Here is a 22,580-nt window from a genome sequence, read left to right as displayed (position 1 = left end):
GTTTCAACCCTGATTGATTGTTTAGAGTGGGATGTCAGCACACGGTGAACCAATACTGTGACAGCAGATGAAGAATAAAACTTTCGGCCTTTGCACCTGAGTAAACTACATGAAGTGATTTGTGTGCTACAGTTTCTTCCTTGGATTTGCCTGTGAGATAGATCCATTGTAACACCTTTGTACACAAAAATGAAAACTCAGCTACAGGTGCAGTTGCATAAGAGAGATGTGACCTGCCAGCTTCTTCCTCTTAACAACTTCTCTGTGCTTTTTTTTTTTCTTAAAAAGACTCTGGATTAGCAACACAAATGGATTTTAAAGGCTATAGACGGATATGCAGAAGTAGGGAAACATGACTACAAGTGTGTGTTTAGGTGCTGTGCTTGGACCCCTTCACAAGGGGCCATTCTGCAGTCCTTCACTAACAAACACGAGTCAGGATTTTGAGTAGTAATTCACACTTTGGCCAGTGTTCTGTACCTCTACATTTCCTTGTATAGCCTTTGATATGCTGTTTACTATCAACTATGTGACGTGTCACCGCACACTACTTAAATTATAAATATGAAACCTTAAAAAGGCTTTAAAATACAAAGTTTATTTTCATTTTTTACATTTAATTTATTTCATTAATATCAGGAGATATCAGACTATTGTTGATTTTAATGTTGCGTTTTTTTAATCGTGTTTTCCTCTTTTCATGTTTAGTACCTCACAAGTTATACCAACTATCACAGGTAGTTTTCAGTAACACTGGAAGGATCATAAGCTGCACTACTTTAAGTTTTAATGTTGTAATGAGGAAAATCTAGAATTGGGTCTTAAATTTAGGACTTAATGTTCCTTTTTTACCAATGAACCAAACTCATACTGAACTGTGACCCCAAAACTGAGGTACTAACCAGACCATGACCTCTTAGAACTGTTAGACCCCACCAACTTCCTTCTTTCTATGATACTTTTCTGTTCATAAATGTTACTCATTTGGACCAAAACCTACAGAATTTAACACGACAAAGTCTTAGGAAAAAACGAGATCTTTCCAGGTCATATAATTCATTTGCAAATGTTATCCACTCTGCTTTTTTTGGTGGTTCCTTTCAAAAGTTTGTCTTAAAAGTGTATCTTTAGGGCACAGATGGCACAGTGGCACCATGTAAGCGGCTGGCCAAGGTTCAAGTCCAGCCTGTGGCTCCTTTCCTGCATGCAATTCCCAACTGATAACACTGAATCTTTGCAGTCATGCAGTGAATTATTTCTCCAAGTAATGAAGATAAAAAAGAAGTCTTAATTAGTGAATGTATATCTTTCAGGAAAACTTAAAAACTATTTTTTTGCTACAGTGAAAGATATAATTTGTAAACATTAATTTAAGGAAGCTCCAGCTGTGACTTTTTTCAGTATATTCCCCTCCATGAAAGGTAAACAAGTAGCAATATGTAAATCATATCACTTCAATATGTTGAAGTGTAAAAGATGCAAACTCATTTGAATGAAGACAAAAAGTCATTATTTACTAATCAAAACAGAAATATTGTGATTATGCTCGAGGACAACTTCCCCATTATGTCTGCATGTTAATCATATGTACATGGCTTTATAGTGCAAATGTAAGGTCAGAGGAACCTATTTAGAAGAGCTTTTCAAAGGAACACGCTATTATTTGAACATATTTCAATGCCTCATAAATTTTTGAAAAACACAAAAAAATGTACAAGGTTTTACATTTTCAAATAGGATTTTCAGGGGAGGAAAAAAAAACACGAGGCAGACTTTCATGAATAAAAAACGACAGGCTACCTCAGGGTAAAGAGAGATGGAAAAACTGACAAAGGCGGCGGGATGAGTGAGAAGCGGTAATAAAAGTGGTGTAATTTCAGCTGAAAAAAAAGGAGGAGCGAGCGGGTGAGAGCGGGGGGAATGTTTTGGAATCCCCCCTCTCCTCAGCGAGAGTTAATTGGAACAGCTCGATAGCGGCAGGGTTCCATTCTGCCATTGATTTTCCTGTTCCCTCATCCTTTATCCCTCCTTCCCGCCTCAATAGATGGGGGGATATTTAAACCCCAAAACACACCGTGGAACTCCCACTCCTGTTACACACGCACACACGGACCCGCCCGCACGCTTGTACATGCACTCACACACGATAGAGAGAGAGCAGGGGCCATTGATCCCCGCAACCTAAATGTTTAAAGTTCAGTTAAGCAGTTAAGGGGTAAGAGGGCTCTGAGGGGACTCTCCTCTATTGATTATGTGTCAGAGCAGTGAGACTGGAGTTTAAATCACACGCACACACACACAAAGTGCTAAGAGCCCTCAGTCAAAGGCAGCAACGCTCTTTATCATTGTCTCACTCACTTATATCTTTCTCTGAGAAGCACACATACGCATACGCACACATGGAGGCCTATTTATTACCCCAGTTATGTGTTAGATTTATTTCAGGCTGCCCCATACAGAGCTCAGCCATCAGCAGGTTATGGGGTTTCAGCACTAATGCAGTCCTAATGAATACAGCATATCTACTGTAGTGAACAGTGAATATTCTATACTGGTCGAGGATGTAAAGATTAGGCAGGAGCCATAGGGGCCGAGGCCTTGGCCCGTGCTGACAGAGGAAGAATGCGAATATGAAACGCTGTTCCTTAAGCATAGGTCAAGCCCCCTCCTTCAAGAGCTGTATCGTCAACACTGCCATTTATCACATCCAGGAAACCACTTCAGTCTGTTTTTCGATACATTTTGCACATTGCCTTGTATTTTAACTCTTCCTTCCTTTTCTCTCGACGCCCGTCTTATGAGTCTCTCTGCTCTTTTTGCCTCCTCTAGAGGTGACCATAAAGGCCTTGAAGGAGAAAATCCGCGAGTACGAACAGTCTCTGAAGAATCAAGCAGAGAACCTGGCCCAGGAAAAGCAGCTCCAGCTACACAACGACTATGCAGAGAAGGAGAGGTATAACTGTGTGTGTGTGTGTGTGTGCTGTGTTTCAAGTAATAACCTCTGTATTATTTTGCCAATTTCAACCTTTGGGTCACTGTGCCCTCAGGCAGGCTGAGATTCTAATCTTTAAAAGATAAGTGTATGATTTTTGACTCATTCAGCTCAGCTATTCATGACTTGATAATAATATAATTCCTCCTTAGCTAATAGTCCTCATACTTATCAGTATAATCAACAAATTGTGGCTTATTGCTTCCCTGACGTTGCCTCCTTTTTGCAGATGAATGGAAAATGGCCAATATAGAAAAACAATGCCAGCATTTTTGTCATGTGGGTGCTTGCCATTCTTGTCTCAATGGGAACCGGCACCGTCTACTCAATTTTCAGTCTTAGCCGCCATATATTTCACCCTGTTTTTTTTTTTTTTAATTTGTTTATTTTTTTATAAATGCTGCTGCTGCCATTCCTGAAGATATACAGGGACTAATGAAACCCACCTAAACAATATAAAAACAAAATACATGATTACTTCCTTTTCAAACTAAATTAGTGTTCAGTTTTCTCATGCTTGTAAGTCAGTTGCAGCAGTAAATGAGCTGAAAAGCTGCAAGACATATATAGACATGCAAATCTTAGAAATAAAAGTGACTATAATCACTAAGAGAGCTGTCTGGTAAAGTCACCTTACAGGAAGGAGCCCGTTCGACATACAGATAATTACACTAATTGCTCAAGGTGTGGGTGGCCATATTTGTTTTTCATTTAACTACAGACTTGGGAGCCATTCCTCCTTAACCACTCCTGTAAATCCAGGCCAACATAAGGGTGTCAAGCTTTTATCATTATGTGTATCCACATTAATACTTAAAATACAAGTGGAAAATACACTTGTCACCTTGTTATATTCTCCTATTTGAAATCGAAGGCATAAATTCACATGTGAGCTCTGGTATGAGAAGCTGGTGGAGCCTCAGGGTTTAAAGAGACGGCTCATTATCACTAAAGAAGAGAAGGAGTTGAAGACCGTAATGATGAGGTATCAAACCTGAAAGTGTTTGCAAGGTAGTAAATGAAACTTAGAAAGTCTAAGGGAAAGATTTGGTTGTAGGAACAGTGTGCAGGGGGTCTTCAGATGCCGTTCTCCCGTGAACTCTGTCCGCTGATCAGGGCTGTGCACCGCGGTCGAAGCGAACCCTTTGGCGCTTTGCTGCACGGCGCAATTTTCATATGTGAAAGTTGCTTTTCCTACTAATTATTGTGACTTACTGCAAGATAATAAAACAAAAATGACACAGAGGGCCACATTGTAGGCTGTCTATCTCTCTTTCTCTCCATTATGAGCTATTATAAGCTCTCTACATATTGATCTGCATGTTTAAGCGTGTGCAATTTGAGACAGCATGATGTGATGATGGAACAGCCTGCCATTGGTTGATAGCCCCTCAATAAACATTCTGGTAAAACAATATGGCTGTTAGTATTCAAGCTAGCTGCAATAAATGATTGAAACGGATTTTAAAGAATGGATACAAACTTTTAAATGTTGGATCTGGTCTGGATTTAATCTTAAAAGTCTCTGAAAAATCACTCAAGGTCAAGAGTTGCTGGAAAAGCTTCTGTAAGGGCTATGAAGGCATGGATAGCTTCAATGGAACAGCACAACAGCCTAGTTTCAAGAGAGATAAAAGTAAGATGCTACAGTTTATGGTTCGAAAGTTACTTTTCTTTTAATAACCTAGCCTCAGTATCGGATCAGTGCACACATTAGTATACTCGCTGACACCAATATCCACATTTTCAGCAGTAACAGACATATTTCCAATACTGGTATTGGAATCTGGAAAAAAAAATTCTCAGCTTATATCTTGGTTATAATAAGACTGGGCTGGTAAAGCATTGTTTGTCATTTGTATGTGCTGTCAATTGCCCTGCCGCACTAAGATGGTGATGAGATGGCTGAAGCACCTTTGTGCACCTTCATACAGCCTGGGCAGCAGCAGTTTGAGCCATAGAAATGATGTATTGTTGCAGCAGTGTGAGCTGACTGGCTTTTAGAAGGTGGCAGAGTGGCCTGTTGCAAACAGTTGTGCGTTTCAACTCATCATGAAACTTTGGCCTGTTGCAAAGAAAACAGATTCATAGTGAGTTTTAAACTACATAATACTAGTGAAGACTACAAAATAGAAGCACTGCAGGGTCTTTGTGTCATAAACAGGTCCTCTTTTCAAATTGAAATGGGATTTGCTTTGCTCAATTCATGTCTTAAGGGGTGAGTTAATGAGTTCTTCAAAAAGTTAATCCAAAGCACACTGTCTAGAATTAAAATGTCTTTATTTCACATGGCAAAATATACTTAAAAACAGCCTACTAATTGTTGCTAACAATGGTCTTGATGAAGACCTGAGTAGGTTGTAACACATAGGCTATTTTTAAATAAATTTTGCCATGTGAAATAAAGGCATTTTAATGCTACCCAAATCCTTCAGTTTGCCTTGGATTGAAATTTTTAAGGAAAATTACAGTCAGCATTTTATGAGTGTATTCTTCATTTTGTTGTCATGCAGTCACTGCTTCACAAGATAAACTGAACAAAAATGAATGGCAAGAGATTAGAAATCAGTATTTTTTGGAATAAGTCTAAATTTTATTACAGCTGTCATGTGTCTTGGCATGCTGTTCATCTGTCTGTCACATTGCTGTTAGGGAGATGTTGGTGCAAGAAGTCAAGCAGCTCAGCTTTGTTCGATGGCTTGTTAAGTGATCACCAGAGCAGCCAAATTAAGTAGAATGAGATGTACCTGAGGTGAAATTCAGCAGGCATTGGAATTTGAATAGATTTGCTTTTATGCATGTAGTTACCCTTGATTAAATCAGTGGTCTCTCTGTGTTTTAAGACAGCGGTCCCCATCCAACGGGCCATGAGCTGGTGCTGGTCCATGGGTCATTTGTTACCAGGCTGCACAGAAAAAATACATGAGTTTTATATCTGTTTAATTGACTATCAGAGTCTGAAAGATGTTTAATTTTGAAAAATGACCAAATTTACTTCTGTTATGTCATCCGTCTGTGCCTTTTGATCTCTTGACACATGTCAAGACTCTAGCCTCGGTTACATGGTTACCAAAAATTAAGCCTACAAGCTAGTTAAAATGAAAAAAAAAAAAAAAAAAAACATTGGAGAGCTTCTTTGTAAAGGAAAAAGGTTCAGGAGGAGACAGAAGTAGAGCTTACAGCTGCCAAGAATAAGAAAGAATAAGAAAGCTGCATTTAAAAGACAATACCAGGAGTCCCACTTAAAATACAGGTTTATTGTGACAGGTGAGTCTCACGCGCCCACTGATTCAGCATTATGGTTAGATGTATTTTTTCTGCACTTTGTTTTTATCTCATTTGTATCATCTTATTCGGTGCATTTATCCCCCACACGTTGATGAGTGGTCCATGAAAATGTCGCTTTCATGAAACCAGTCGGTGCCACCAAAAAGGTCTGGGACCACTGCTTTAAGATAAAGCTTTACACATTTTTCAAACTTTTTTGTTAGTTGTGTCAGTGAACATTTACTCACCTCACACCTTTTATCTTTGCTTAACTGAAAAGTTTGTTTCTCTGTCTTAAGTTCTTTAAAACTTTTGTTGGGAGACTTAGCTTGGAAAGAAACAGACTGAAAATGATACTCATGCCTCTATAGGACCTACAAAAGAAAAAGAGACCAATATTGGCATTATTGAGACACTATTACATGAACAGGACAAAATCAGCAAAGGGGTGAGAGGTACCACTTTGATGAAGGCAGTCACTGAAAGGGTCAAGGAGTTTGTTTCAGAAGCTTTATTAAAAATTAAGAGTGATTTAGATCACTGGTTCTCAACTGGGGTCTCGAAACCCAAAAGTTGGCCTCAGAGCTGTTTTCAGTGGATCAGGAATATGAACCATAAAGTCTATAATGTATGGAGGCCTGAAAGATATTCATCCATAATTTTATTTTACTCTGTTATTCTGTGGTAATGATTATGCTTCCATTGTTGAGCTGTCAAGATTAACCACATTCAGCACAATTAACTAAGGTCCACAATTACTGCATTTAAAAAATGTGATTAATTGCATGCTTTATTGTCAGTTTAGTTCATATTAATTTTTAAGGTTGTGTATGTAACCATGGTTCTGTGAATCCTGGATGACTGCCAGAGGCGGTGCTTCAAGCACTGGATAACACATTGCGCATGCGCGTGTCGAGTCGCTATACCAACAAAGTCACATGAGACACCTGCTGACCCGGACAGCCTATATCTTCCGGTGTCATCAGGGAATCAGTTCCTACGGAATCTTCTTGTGAGATCACAAGGATTCCGAGTGACTCAGCGCTCTGGCGGTCATCCAGGATTCAAAGAACCATGGTTACATATGGAACCTTACGTTCTATTTCATCCTTCCTGACTGCCAGAGGCGGTGCTTCAAGCACTGGATGACCTATACCAACATGGTCATGAGGAATCCAATACATGCCAACTTACTGCAACAAAGCAGCAGAGTCTGGCAAAAGGATCCCCCCCAGGGAATGGGTGGTGGGGATATTCACTTTGTAGAACCTTGTGAATGTGTTTGGAGTCGCCCAAGAGGCTGCATCACAAATGGCCTCCAAGGATACCCCTCTCATGGCCGCCCATGACGTGGATATACCCCTCGTAGAGTGGCACTGCACGCCAGATGGCAGTGGGCGACCATCTGTGTGATATGCCTTGTTAATAAAGTCCACAATCCAGTGGGACAAGCGTTGCTTGCTGACAGCACTACCTCTCTTAGGACCACAATGACAGACAAACAGTTGGTCCAATGTACGTATGTTAGCTGTGCTATTAATATATGCTCTCAAGGCACGAACCGGGCACAGCAATGCTGGTCTGTCATTATCTTCCCCTGGTGGGGGACTGAACGGCGCAAGCTGTATGGGTTGATCAAGGTTCGCCCTCGACAACAACTTAGGCAGAAAATCTGCGTGTGGCCACAAGGTGACCCCACAATCCTCTGGATGCCACCTCAGACATGTAGGGTTGACAGACAAGACGTGGAGCTCCCCGACACGCTTGGCTGTAGTAATGGCAAGGAGGAAGGCTGTCTTCGCCAACAACCACCTCAGCTCTGCCTGTGCCAAAGGCTCAAAAGGAGGCAAACACAGACAGTCAAGTACGAGGGACAGGTCCCAAGTTGCCACTCTAGGGGCTCATGGGGGACTGAGCCTCATAGCTCCCTTCATAAAAAGGGTAACTAACCTGTGGCAACCAATTGTTCTGTTGTTGACTGGAGCATGACAAAAAGAAATGCCAGCTAAATACACCCTGAGGGTAGACAGGGAATGACCAGAATCCAAGAGGGATTGTAAGAACTCCAGAATAGCTGGTACAGAGCAGTGTTTAGGGTCTACATGGTTGTCTGCACACCATGCTGAAAACAGCTGCCACCTGTTCTCATACTGTAAGCAGGTAGATGGGGCTCTGGCATTCAGGCCTATTTTACGGACAGAAACTGAGCAGCGTGTCAACATGGGGTTGGGCACTGCAGCGGCCAGACCCACGGCTAAAGGCATTGAGGGTTGGGATGCCAAATCTGACCCCCAGCTGTGACAGGAAATCCTGCCTGTTCTGGAGGCGCCATGGTGGACTGCAACAGGGTCTGTACAGTAGTGGGAACCCTGATCTCCCTGGCCAGAAGGGGGCCACCAGCAGCACCCTGTGGCCCTCCATGTGAACCCTTTGTAACACTGCCTGAATCAAATGGAGTGGAGAAAAGGCATACAGGAGACCCCTTGGCCAGTCATTTGCCAGGGCATCCTTCCCCAGAGCACTGGACTCTTCCCTGCAAGAGAACCAGAGGGGGCAATGGGTTGTGGCCTCTGAGGCGAAAAGATCTACCTCTGCCTTGCCGAAGAGATCCCAGATGGTGAGCACCACCTGTGGGTGAAGACGCCACTCCCCTGGGGAAGGCTTGTCTCGTGACAGGAAGTCTGCAACCTGGTTTCGCTTTCCAGGCAAGTACATCACCCTTAGACTGGTTAGGTGTGGGGCTGCCCTGAAAAACCCTGAACTGAAAATGGCGGCCTTGAAAAGCAAAACTGAGAAACTGCCTGTTGGGGGAAAAATGGGAACATGAAAGTAGGCGTCTTTCAGGTCGATTGATGTAAACCATTCCCCTTTGTCTACAATGCGCTATACCTCTGCAGTGCTGAGCATATGAAAGGGCATTACCTTCATGAATCTGTTGAATCCTCATACGTCCAGGACCAGACACAGACCGCCGTCCTTCTTCGTTACTAGAAAATAGATTGGGTAGTTGCCCCCGGGCTGGGCCAAGGGGTCTACAGGCTTGATGGCACCTTTTAGCAAGAGGGCAGAAAGCTCCTGGTTGGGAGCTTGGGAGCGGGAGTGAGAACACTGCCTTCACCAGTCAAGGGCGTGTACATCACATCCCACGGTTACAAATTATTTATTACAAAATAAATAGAGTTGGCTTCAGCGAAAGCACTACTGCCACTCAAGAAAAAACAGTCGTAAGTAAGGCTGGAAGGGGAGCTAAAACGCCGCCTTTATTAAATGAGGGTATATTCAGAAAAAATGTGAAATTACAATTGTTATAAAATAGAGTTGGCTTCAAAGAAAACAGTATTGCCACTACAGAAGAAAATATGTCAGAATGGGTGGGTTTGTTCGTTTGTTAGTTTGTCAGCAACATAACTCAAAAAGTCATGAACGGATTTTCAGGAAATTTTCAGGAAATATCAGAAATGGCATAAGGAAGAACTGATTAGATTTTGGGACTGATCCAAATCATTGTCTGGATCGAGGAATTTTTGAAAGGATTCTTTACTATTGGGAGATAGGGCTAATGGCAGAGGTCTGCGCTGTTACCACTTTACACCAGGAGATGGCTGACATGAGTAGCTTCAATCCCAGCAGCATTTTGGGTATGTTTCTATTTAAAGTTTTGGAGTTTATAGAGTTTGAAAGATGCACGCCCGTTAAAGAGACGAGTCAGAGCGTACAAGAGAGAAAGACAGTTAATTGTAGTGAGAATACTCGCAATGCTGGGAGGAATAGAAGAATATTCACCCTCTGCCATGACTTTCAGTCGTCCGGTGAGACCATGGGTGCTTCTGCCATGACAGTCCACACATAGCAAAGCCAATGCTTTGCCTCACTGTGTCTCCACCCAACCAGGGAGGGGGTAATTGGCGAATTAGATTTTGGGATTGAACCGGATCACTGTCTGGATCCAGGAATGTTTTTAATGGATTCTTCACTATCGGGAGATAGGGCTAATAGCAAAGGTCCGCGCTCTCTGAGTGTTTTTCTAGTTACAATTGTTACAAAATAGAGCTGGCTTCAGCAAAAATCACTATTGTCACTGAATTAGAAAAAAGGTCAGAAGTAAGGCTGGAATGGGAGCGAAAACGCCTGCTTCCTAGTCAGGGGTATGTAAAAAAGTCACAGTTGTAATTGTTACAAAATAGAGCTGACTTCAGAGAAAACACTGTTGCCACTCAAAGAAAATATGTTGGAAGTAAAGCTGGAATTGGAGCGAAAACGCTTGCTTCCTAGTCAAGGGTATGTACAAAAATCAGTTATAATTGTTACAAAATAGAGCTGGCTTTAGCGAAAACAGTATTGCCACTCAAAGAAAAAAGGTCAACAGTAAAGCTGGGTTGTGCGCAGAAACATCGCACTCACAGCAAAACTGGCAGCTGTGTACTAGAGTTGAACTGGCTGGAGCGGACACACCTACCGATAATCAAAACTTTTTACACCTGTGTCAGGAGTGGGAGTGAATGCACTGCCTTCACCGACAAAGGGTACACAAACAAAACACTGGCAGCCACTGGGCTACTTTGATACTGCAGTATACAGGCTAACGTGGGAGCGACAAACTGTAGTTTTGGCAATTCAAAAGATAGCCGAAAGGCTAAGCTGTCGCAGCCCTTGGAGGGCGACTGAAGATGCTGACCACGATGGTCACAGGGCTCCCAGCAACAGCTGCTTCAAATTGCTACTTCTTAGTCCGACACCTGCAAGTGAGAAGATGTGAAGAAACTGATTCCCTGATGACGCTGGAAGATACAGACTGTCCGGGTGAGCAGGTGTCACACGTGGCTTTGTTGGTATAGCTACTCGACTTGCGCATGCGCGATGTGTTATCCAGTGCTTGAAGCAATGCCCCTGCTGGTCAGAAAGGATGAAATAGAAATATTGGCTTTACTGGCATGAAAAACATCAGTTTCATTATTAAAGCAATCCACACATTTATAATAAAAAATAGCAGAGAAAAATATTATAATTGATATTTACAAAATGGTTTAATTTTATATTATGGTTAAAAATGTAAAAGTTTTATATATTTAGATATGCGGAAAGTTCATTGTGGTGGTGTGGTGATTGAAGGTTTTTTTTTTGTTTTTTTTTTTGTCACAACAGCTCTCACGTAATGTGAACATTTGCACACCATTACACTTCCCCCAGCAGATATGGAAGCTTTGGTTTATTTTTCATGTTGGTGGATTTTTTGTTTGCTGGGGTGAAGTGAAAAGGACTTGTCTCTGATATCACTGTTGGCTACCGTGGGTGCTAAATTGTCCTTTTCAGCACATGTTGTTTAAGTCACTGCAGTGTCTCCTTGCACTCACAGTGATGTAAAATAAGCCCACTGCTGCTCCTTAATGTGTCATTTCCCTTTAAGCTATTTACAGAAAGCTCAAGGCAAAAGTCATCTATAAAACATTTACCTTTTAACTGTCTTTTCAATCTATAACAAGTTTCTTTTTGTGTGGTTGAATTCATATGATAATCTTAATAGCCTTTTAAAAGCAGGTCTGTACAGGAAGTTTAAAAGCCGGCTAAGACTACACAAATTCAGCCAGGTTTTGGCATGATTGCAACGTTGGAGCTCATCGTCAAACCTCAGGCCCAATTTTTCATATCAAGAACAACAAATGTTTTGAAGTGCCTAATTGTTTCTTGTTTTGTTTTTTTCTTCCCTTCCACACAGTGGCAGAGAAATGGTGCCATCGTGAACGACGAAAAAACAGCGTAGTCTGAGCTGGCCTTATGACAGCAGAAAAATCCCAAATGACACGAAAACTGTTTAAAATAAGAATATGGAATTATGAAATATGATAAAAATGATGTGATTAATCACAATTAACAATAGAAATTCTGATGTAAATTGTCAAGGTCTCTAGGATATTAACAAAACAAGAACAGCAACCGCACAAAGAGGAAGTGACCCAATACGCTCACTGTACGTCAGCATGTCAGCCATATGGGTGGATGGGGACCTGAGGGGGAGCAAACTGAAGCAGAAAAAAAAACGCAATTTTGAAGTTTTATAAAAAATCTATACATTTTTATGATGTTTTCATGGTTCTATTTTTGAACCAGTATACCCAAGAAGTCCTCTGAGAAGTATGAAGGACAATTGGAGCAACAGGGAGGGTTGCAAGTCAAGACAGACATACATCCAGACAGACAGACAGCTCTCCAATTACAGTTGTCAGATTTACACCTTATCACTGGAAATCTGAGTTTGATGTAAGCAAGATAATGACGTACTTCTCAGATGTGATTGCTTTGTCCAGTTTCTTTTGTCATATTTTGTTCCATATAAGATTCAAATGAAAACATTTATCATCAAATGAACTTGCGTGGTTGAAATTCTTCAGAAATTTGGGTCACTATTTTTTATTAAGGAAGTGTTGGTGTGTCCTGAAGCTGGGCCAGTTGAGAAGCAGTGGTTTAGATGACTTCTTAACAGTTTGATTATATTCATCTTTACTTTAACTACTGCCGTTTAAAGCCTTGTGTGGATCTTTCTTAGTATAAGGTCTCTGTACCAGCTGATGTTGATTTACAAGATTCCTGTTGACTGAATGTACACTGCAGTCTTCATATTTTCCCCAAGTGTCAATCATCTTTGTTTGTTGTGAAGCTGTGCTGAAGCTTATTGCCCCTCTCAGACGTGCACTAGGAGATCAATTGTCCAACTGTATTTCCTTTACGTCAGTGTTTTATAGGCCCCTTCCTGTCTGCAGAGAGCTGACTTCCTGTGTCTGAGAGGGGCAGTAAATGGATGGCACCTCTGATGCATTTTATCCTGCGAGGAGTGAGGGAAGGAGGGAGAGAGCAAGATGAAAGGATGAAGTAGCGGGCAGAAAAATAGAGATGACAGGAGAGACAGATTGGCGGAGAAGGGGGGCATCAAAGAGTGCCATAAAGACCGTCTTTGTGCTAGATTATTGATGTTTTTACACGCAGTGGCAATTTCTCAGCAGAGCCCAACTTTTTATATGCTAAGAATGAATCTATTTTATCCTTGTGGTTTCTGTCTCACCCCCCTCCTCCTCCTCTCCCTGCTCTCTTACTCAAGCCTCGCTCTCTCACTCTCTCTCTCTCCCCCCGGGTGCAGCGTGCCCCAGTGGCCAGACATTCCTGCCTAATAGGACTGCTTAATGAGGAGTGGGTTGTGTTGGGGAGGATTTTAGTGGGGAAAACACTTCAGAAATGGTGGGAAAATAGAGGAAAAGTTGCAGTTGCCACAAAGTGTGAACCCAAAGATTTACTGACTCAGTATCTCTGTCTGTGCCTTTCTGCTCCCCGCTTTATTTTTCTCGCCTTCTGTCTGCCGCTGCAGGAAACTCCAGGAGAGCCAGGACTCCATGTCCTCAAGGTTGGAGGAGGCCGAACACAAGGCCCAGTCCCTACAGACAGGTACCAGCTTACTCGCACTGTACACACCTCAATACTGTAATAACCAGTCAGGATAAAACAGCAGCCTTAGAGCTGAATGTGAGCTGAAGCTGGCCTCCTGGGTATTTCTCAAGTAATTCTCTCGAGTGAACACTAAAAATCTTAATGTGCTTAATCTGGACTAGGTGGGTGTGATTTGATCAGATTGACAGTGGCCTGGCAACATAATCAAATAACTCTAAACCTGTCAGAACTAGTGAGAAAAGCAAGGATACAAAATTATATGGTTATTATGTCACTTAAATTTGACTTTGTCAGATAATTGTGTGTTTGTTAAAGCTGTTGATGAGTTTATAGCTGGCAATGAAAAACAGTGATATCAATAATGATGCCTCTATCTGACTTACAAAAGCAAACAAGACTACAGTCAACAAGTATGACCACAAGCTTAATATGTTCATGACATTATATCATGGTTTGAGGTTCATTAATAATCTTCAAGCATTGACTTATCACTATTTGTAGTATAAACGTGTTTCATGGTTTTTGCCAAAATTTGCAAGACTGTTTTAGTTCTACTTCCTTCATACTCTGTCCTACATCTGCCAGAGGAGTATGGGAACTTCTAAACTTCAGTTTCAAGAACTTCTCTTGCTGTCTGTTGCAAAGGTCAGAACTTAATTGGGTTAAAGACGTTAAAGTTTTCTGCTCCCATTTATAGTAACTTCCAAAAAAAACCCTGAGACTTAATGAGGTAGTCTCATTGAATGCTTTCAAGAGATGCTAAATTATCAAAGATGTTTCAGCCTGCTGGTCCAGTAAAAAAAAACACTTTTATTACCATTAATCTACACTCATTGCCCTTCATGACAAAGGGAAAACATAATTTTAGATTTTTTTTCTTTTTATTTGCAAATTTATTAGAAATAAAAATCTTAAATGTCACATTCACATAAGTATTCAGACCCTTTGCAAAAACACTTTGTGCAAAACCTCTTACATTTGAGAATTATGGAGAATCTTTTGTGCAACATGATTTTTTTAGCTGTCTTCAGATCTGTGCCTTGCAACAGTCCTGTCTCTGAGATCTGCAGGCAGTTCCTTTGACCTCATGGCTTGGTTTTTGCTTTGATATTCATTGTCAGCTATGAGGCCTTCTAAAGAGAGGTGTGTACCTTTCTAAATCACATCCAATCAATTTAACTAGCTTGTAGCAAAGAGAACGCATTCAACTTGAGTGTGATGTTCTTCCTCACTTCCAACATCTACATTCTAAGGTAAATGGATGCAGCAGAAGTCCTTGAATAATGACTCTGTGCAACATTTTGGGATTTTAGAGAAAATCTCTGCATATTTTTTTTTTTATGGCACCAGTTTTAAGCCAGTACACCCAAGAAGTCTTCTGAGGGACATCAAGGACAATTGGAGCAACAGTGTGGCATGCAAATTGAGACAGACAGACACACTGCCAATCATAGTTGTAAGATTTACCACAGGTGGACTTCAATCAAGGTGTAGAAACATCTCGGCAACAACCCAGAGATATGGGAGGAACCTGACCTAAATTTTAATTGTTTTTGCAAAGTCTCTAAATATATTTTTCAACTGTAGCATCGACTGTTTGGACTGTAGCTGATTCCACATTGTGGATGATTTTGATGGGTAATTCAGGTAATCTTTGGGTCATTTAAGGAGTATTTTCCAGGTGCTGGTTTTGCTCAGTTGGTTGAGCAGGTGCACATACACTAAAGTCCTGAGCGCAGTGGTCGCAGAATCCTAATCCCCAGGCATGTTTGGCGCATGTCATCCCCAACTGTTTTTTCCTGTCTGTCTTCAGCTGCCCTGTCAATAAAATTTATGAAAGTAAATATCTGCTGATATTTTCTACCCAAATGTTGGCTAAAGGCATCTGCCTGTATCAGCTGTGATTATTGGCCGTTCAAACAAATGAAATGGTGGAGTTTTAGGCTGGACCGACAGACCTGTGTGAGCTGAAGTCTTTTCTTTTATTCATCAGTCCTCACACTTTAAAGTGTGTTGTATATATATATGTATATATATCTGTATTGGCTTAAACTTTTTTGTACATTTCAGATATCACCAAAAATCCAATATTGTACATCCCTGGTAAAAAGCCCCAAAAAATATCAAAGAAATGAAACGTTTTGAGTACTTCACCTTTGTAAAAGCTAACTTTCTACAAAGTAACTCACAAATATCTCCTCTGTCTTTTACAGCACTTGAAACAACTCAGGCCGAGCTCTTTGATTTGAAGACAAAGTACGACGAGGAATCTACAGCAAAGTATGTCTCTTATTCATCTATGCGTGTGTTTGTGGGGAGACTTCTCCCCTTTTTCCTCCTCTACAATCTGTCCCTGACATTGTCATCCTGTTTGGTGAATCTTCTACCCTGGAACACCCCCCCCCCCCCAACAGCTGGATTGTCTCCCATCACGCTCAGCAGCCTCTAAATTCTGGCATTACCCACACACTGTAAATACTGACAGGGGTTGTAATGCATTCTGCTGCCCCAGCACACACCAAAAATAGAGATTTGTTGTTTTTGATGGTTCAGGCTAAAGTGCTATGATTCATCAGGGTCAGGACTGAAGAGCTGACAAGGGTCACTGACTTGAAGCCACACAGACTTCTAACAGGACCTGTAAAGCCTGACCAATGCTAAAATATTTCTGAAATTCTAAAAGATGTTGAAATTGTCAGAAAGCCCACACATGATGACAAATAATGATAGATTAACAGCTTTTCTCCAAAACAGCACACCACACACTAACAGTTACCATTCACAAACAATTCCTGACTCAAAACACTGGAAGTCTTTGAAAAAATCTTGTGGTCAAACAGAGAGTAAACAAACATAGCACATAACAGGAAGGAAAATGGCTTTTGTAGTTACTGGAATAATTTTACCAGAAAGTAATAAGTTTGGATGAAGTTGAGTCAGCAGCATGAACATGGGCTGAACATGCAGGTAGTGACTAAAATTTGATTGCTTCATCTGATGTGCTTTCTTCTTCTATTAGCTCACTTCCAATTTGGCTATCATTTTGATCTAGTGACTTTCCTTCAGTGCATGCACCACCTTTCCTTGTGTTATCCCCACACATTAGACTAAACTGTAAATATTGAGCATGTTTAACATTTAGGGACTGAAATTGGAGCAGCTCCAACTTTCTTCTGAGCATTTCTTACACTACAGGATAAACGGGTAACGTAATCTAAGGACTATAAGTAGGGCGGAGTATGGAAATCCAGTACCGAGGTGGTACCATTACCAACACATCTGATACCCCCCGGACGGGATTACAACACAGATATTGATACTTCATTTCAATACCCTTCCACCAAAAATGAGAGGCAAGAAAAGCATTATCAGGGTCTTTGAAAAGTCTTAAACTGGACATTTGCAATTTAAGTCCTCCGAAAGTCTTAAAAAGTATATATATATATTTTTTTTCTTTTTTTTACCGGTGAGAAGTAAGGGAAATTGTCTGTATCTAATCTTCATTTTCTACCCCACATTATATAGTTCTGATTGTTCATTTTCATGTATGCTTGTCCACTTAACAAAAAACGGCATTAGAGCAGTGCAGCCTGCATATAACCTACCTACCTGTCTGTCTGTGAGTCAGCCCCACCCTCTCAGTGTGAGCAGGGCTCAGAGAGGATCCTTCGGTGTTAGAGATATTAGCAAAAATAATTTTAAAAAGAAGAAGAAATGAAATCAGCCACAAAGAAAGAACTCGTTCCAGAAAACAGTGGAAAAACGTTGGCAGCAACAGGATAGCTGTAAAGTGGGCATCAAGAGTTCTCTGTCCATATGTTTATGCTCCCTCTTGTCTGCATCTCTTCCCCTTTCACTGTAGAATAATGAACCACAATATCATTTCAAACTCACATTTAGCGCTATGGCTTGTTATGTTTTAGAGAAAAACTCTGACTTTCCACAGTACTGTATAAAAAGTATCAATTTAGCATCGGTATCAGAAGAAACCCAAAAGATACCCATCCCTAACTCTAAAGAATCTGTCCCCAATTCCCTCTAATTTTTTTCTTGTGTGCTGCCTGTTAAAGACAAGGTGGCTCTGGGCATCTATCAGTATTGATCTCATAGCAGTAGCAAAAATGAGAACAGAAGCTTTTCCATGTCAGCACTCCACACTGTGAAGTGGCACTTTATGACATTCTCACTCGGTGTCCCTCAGGGTTCAGTATTGGGACCCTCTCGAGAACCCGAACCAAAAGTTATAAAAATCAGAGGAAAAACAAAGCCCTTTATGGTGTTTTATTTGTACCTGGTGCCCAGCAAAAGTAGAGTCCAAGTTTCTTGAAACATTAAATCCTTCTGTAAAACCAAGACTGGTTATAAATTGGTCAAGGGCGACCTGTGTGCGCCCTCTACACAAAAGTGCGACAGAGTATCAACTTGGCTTTTAAGGTTTCCCCCACCCCATTTACCAGGCCCCAAACTCACAGTGTCTCTCCATTAACAGAGTTGTTAAATTGATTGGCTGTTAAAAACAGATCAATCCCTCTCTCTCTCTGTCTCTGCCTCACAATACTTTTTTCCCTTTTCTGCCTCCCTCACTCCCACGTGTTGTCTTTTATCTCCCACATTGTAAGTGTACAGGGAAAGCCAACAGGAAGATATAGCATGCAATGTAACGGCACTAATCAATAGGTTTAATAGCCTATCGGATGGCTCCTGTCCCATGTCCTCACGACTGTGTTGCCCCCTCTTTCTTTTCTTTTTTTACACTTCCTTCTTCCTTTTTTCCGTCCTTGTCTGTTCCTTTTATGTCAGACAAAAACACGTTTTGAAAAGACACATATAGTAGGCCCCATTTGCTTACAAAAGCTAATAAACACATGCCAGCCCACGTCCACTCACACTCTCCCATACACACATACAAATACGCACACTCACTCATGAGCCTGAGGCAGTCAGGGTCCTTGACTATGTGGCGTGCTGTGATCTGAAATTTTAATGCAACGCTTTAAAGCACACACAAACCCTCTCTAACCCTGCACCCTCCCAGTCCTTGGAGTCCTTCCCCCGTTTACTGCTTGGCTGAGCAAATCGCCAGTGTTTGGCTGAACACAACTTTTAACCCTTTGACTGCATATATTTTGGCACTGCAAAAACACAAACGCCATACATATCATGCACTCTTTCTGCACAAAACACACAAGCGAACACACACATACACTCTCTCGCTCTAAAGTTTCCACTAAGGAGGACATTGCGTGACAAATCCCCCCCATCCTCTTGCTGCATTCGGGTAATCTGCCTTTTAAAATACACACTTGTGCACACACAAGCGGGCGTACACACGCTCCCTGAGAATTTTGGTCGATGATGCAGAGCCCAGAGTGTGTATGAGCTTCGGCGGGAGGCGGGCCTGCAGATGTAGCGTAGCCCCCTCTCTGTGTTGGCGCTGTGAGGGTCTGGCTGGGCACGTTTTTACCCGTTTAGTCCCTGTTAAAGATTAATGATATATTGATCTCAAGCCCCACAGGATGCTGTGCGCGTGTGCGCTCCTGTCTCTGTTTCTGCCTGGCTTTATCTCCGTATAAAGGCTTGATAGCATTTTGGGGAAAGCATTTAATTACTGATAATTAGGCGCAAGTCAATAGGCTTTTCCTGTGTCCGTCTCAAAGAGACACACACATATAAAATGGCGCACACCGTACCCACACGGACACACTCTAACAGCTAGCTTCTTTTTAAGCCTCCTTGAAATCCCCAAGGTAACACGCTGTGAAAAACGCAATGTGGAGAAAGCCAAGGAAAGAAAAGGAATGGAGTGATGAAAGCTAGAGGGCAAGAAAAGCGAGTCGGGCTGCAGGGCTCGAGCGAGGAAGAAGGGGATAAGAGCGCGATAGAGGAGGGAAATGAAAATCTAAATCAGGGGAATATCCTGCTGGCACTGAGGACAGAGGCCGAGGAAGAGAGGGCAAAAGATGAGAGAAGGGGGGAGAAAAGATGAAAGGGGAAAAAGTGGAGGGCATCGGGAAAGGGAGGGAGAAGGATAGAGGGGTGGAAAAGAAAAGGAGCGCTTGAGAGAGAGAGGGAGAGAAGATGATAAGAGATGAAAAGGCCTGTGTGAGATGGAGGAAGTACAGTAGGGGCTTAGAGAGGCTCTGGGCTTGTTTCAGAAGCCCTACAGTACCCACTGATGTCACTGGCTGCACACTTTCTTGGTACAAAAGAGTGTGTGAGAGTGTTTGTGTAAAAACTTCAAGTGCATCTACTCTATAGCTCCTCCCTGTGGCTGCTGTATGGAGCTCTGTAAATACATTTTGGGGTCATAAAATCAGGATTATCATCACTCGGAACCTCCCTTTACTGTTCAGTGTTTGATGATTTAATTCCTCTGGGTGCATTCATCCCCCTGGACAGCTCCTGCCCTGCCCAATGACTGACTGACTGTATCGGGATATGCAGAAAATCCCTTCCCTGTGATCTGATTTGGCCCTCAGCCTCTAGCTTTGCCTTTATAATTCCCAAATACAGCCAAATCCAAAGGTTATTTAAGAAGACTTTGTGCATCTGTACTTTGATTAAATGATCACATTTGGAGCGGGAGCCGTGGTGTATTTGGGTTGCATTACTACCCATAAACGCTCTCCATTACAAGCTTTTCTGGCTTGTTGGCTCCTCTGACCTTAACATTCGTGTGTGTGCGGGGAGTGCGATTGAGTGCACACGTGGGTCCGGGCACACTATAGCTTAAGACAGGATAAAAGCCGGTGAGGTAGTGTACTATTATGTTGCTTAAATGCATACTAGATCCTTTTAACTGTTCGGGGAAGAATAAAAGCGGCGAGTGAAAAAAAGCTCTCCCACCCACATCTGATTCTTTTTGCTGCATTGCCCGTGGCACAGTGTTGACCTAATATCAACTGTGTCTGTTTTGTTAAACACATTCAAATCAGTAGTACTCAAGCCTATGGGACATAACGCTGTTTCTCATACTGTGACACACAAATACAAAAGCTGCGTGGGTTACTCGGTTCACCATCAAAAGATTGCAGCAAATCAAAAGGTCCTAATGGACGTGGCAGTGCACATGTGCACTTGCATCTTTGCATTCAATGCCGCCCTTGTGTCCTTATCAGCAACTCTTAAATAAACACACATGCGCACACTAGGCTGCACTGAATTAGTTCCTCTGGATTTCATGCATTTGTTTTTGTAGCTTCCTCATGTGGTGAAATGTACTCCGAATATATCTTAAGGCACAAACAAACATGCTGACAACTAATTAAGAATGAGGGTAATCATATTTGGGTAATTATACAGGCATGGTGTATAATCATACAGTTATTGCAAAGCTTTCAAAAGTAAAACTTTATTTCATTCTCTTGTGTTGTTTTGTCTCCAAAGTTTCCTCTACATACAAGCATGGGCAACTTTGATCACCAGGAGGGTAACACTAATTTTATTGTAAATGCCAAAGAGCCAAAATGTCAGATATTCCTAATTTAACCTCTATAATTACTAAAAACTTAAATCATGATAATTGTCATATCAGCATTCATATCTTTAAACTCAAGTGTAAATATAAATGTTTAATATAATGAGCTAGACAAAGAATTGAATCAAATTTAAGCTACTTTTCAATGCAGTGAACATGATAGCTTCATATTACTTTAAATCTTTTCATATCTATTTTTTATTCCATTTGGTGGTGCACATATAAAGTTCTCCAGAAGCAATTGTTAGCTAGTTATATCTACTGATTTCTTGCAAAGTACTAAACACACCTGTAATCAAAGATTTTAAAAGAAATGTTTCTATTTTTTATGCCTTCATGGCAGATTTTGTTAACCTTGCAAAGCAGATGGATACGCCCATTTCCGTGTTTGTCACTGGCAAATCCATCTTGCAAAGCTCCCATCTGAACAGTTTGGGCCTGATTTGAAAGTGACAGGACCAATCAGCAACGAGGGGCAGTACTTTCAGGCGGGGCAGAGTCGTGACATAAACAAGCAGCAGCGAGAGGCCGGTGCAATTATGGTGGAAGAGCTTAGTGTGGATGCTGCTAAAGCGCCAGTTTTATCACAACTTGATGACATTTCTTCATTAAAAGAAGAACAAAGAACAGCAGTGAGTTGTCTTCTTTTCAAAAACAACAAAAGTCGAGTATTTGCATGTCTATAGTTGCCATGTTTCACATTATTCTTCGGTAGCTGCGCACACACAGCTTGATAGCGGCTTTGTCACATGTTTTGTTGCTCTTATTGGCCCGTAGAGATGTGACAGACAGAACATTCATCTAATCACACTCAAAGTTTTTTTCAAAGTCTCTGCCTTTTTGTCAAACGTTTCCTGTAGAAGCTTTATAGAAGCATTATGAAGACTTCCAGACCAAATAGTTTTTGACAGTTTTGCACAAAAATGCCAATCAGATGATCTATTACAACCTCAATAAATCAGGCCTCACTCAAGGATTTAAAAGTTGCATCCCAGAAAGCATGCAGAGAACGGCATAGCCAAACTATGTGAACTAAATTGGCTGATTCGTTGTGTTTTCTTCCTAGGGTATTTGAGTGAAAAGGAGGGCCATATGTGGCCCCCTGGCCACCAGTTACTCACCCTTGCTCTACATTTTTACTTTACAAGGTGTCTGTAGGGTCTTAAAAAGTATTAAAAGTTGTTAAATCAATTCAGGGAAATTTAAGTCTTTAAGAATTCGTCTTAAATGTGAGAGTTTAAGGTTATAACTTTTAACAATTTTTTTTTTAATATTTGTGTTAATCTATGGCATACATAATGTAGGTCAGCTTTTTAGATTTAGTTTCAGTCACACATGAGATTCTTTTGACACTCTGCTAAATCTGATGTTATTCACTCAAAGCAGGCCTGAAGTTAGTTTAAGATGTAA

General features: G+C 41.3%; 1 protein-coding gene across 1 annotated transcript in view; it reads left to right on the top strand.

The window, feature by feature from the left end:
- The window catches only part of cux1b (cut-like homeobox 1b), a 105,854-nt gene that overhangs the window by 56,889 nt on the left and 26,385 nt on the right, over positions 1 to 22,580 (top strand). Inside the window, 3 exon segments of the mRNA XM_041797104.1 lie at positions 2,830 to 2,953; positions 13,614 to 13,690; positions 15,907 to 15,973. Of these exon segments, the coding sequence (XP_041653038.1) occupies positions 2,830 to 2,953; positions 13,614 to 13,690; positions 15,907 to 15,973 (268 nt within the window).

The sequence above is a fragment of the Cheilinus undulatus genome, linkage group 2, assembly GCF_018320785.1.
Source record: "Cheilinus undulatus linkage group 2, ASM1832078v1, whole genome shotgun sequence".
Classification (NCBI taxonomy): domain Eukaryota; kingdom Metazoa; phylum Chordata; class Actinopteri; order Labriformes; family Labridae; genus Cheilinus; species Cheilinus undulatus.
This window is presented reverse-complemented; position numbering and strand designations above follow the sequence as displayed.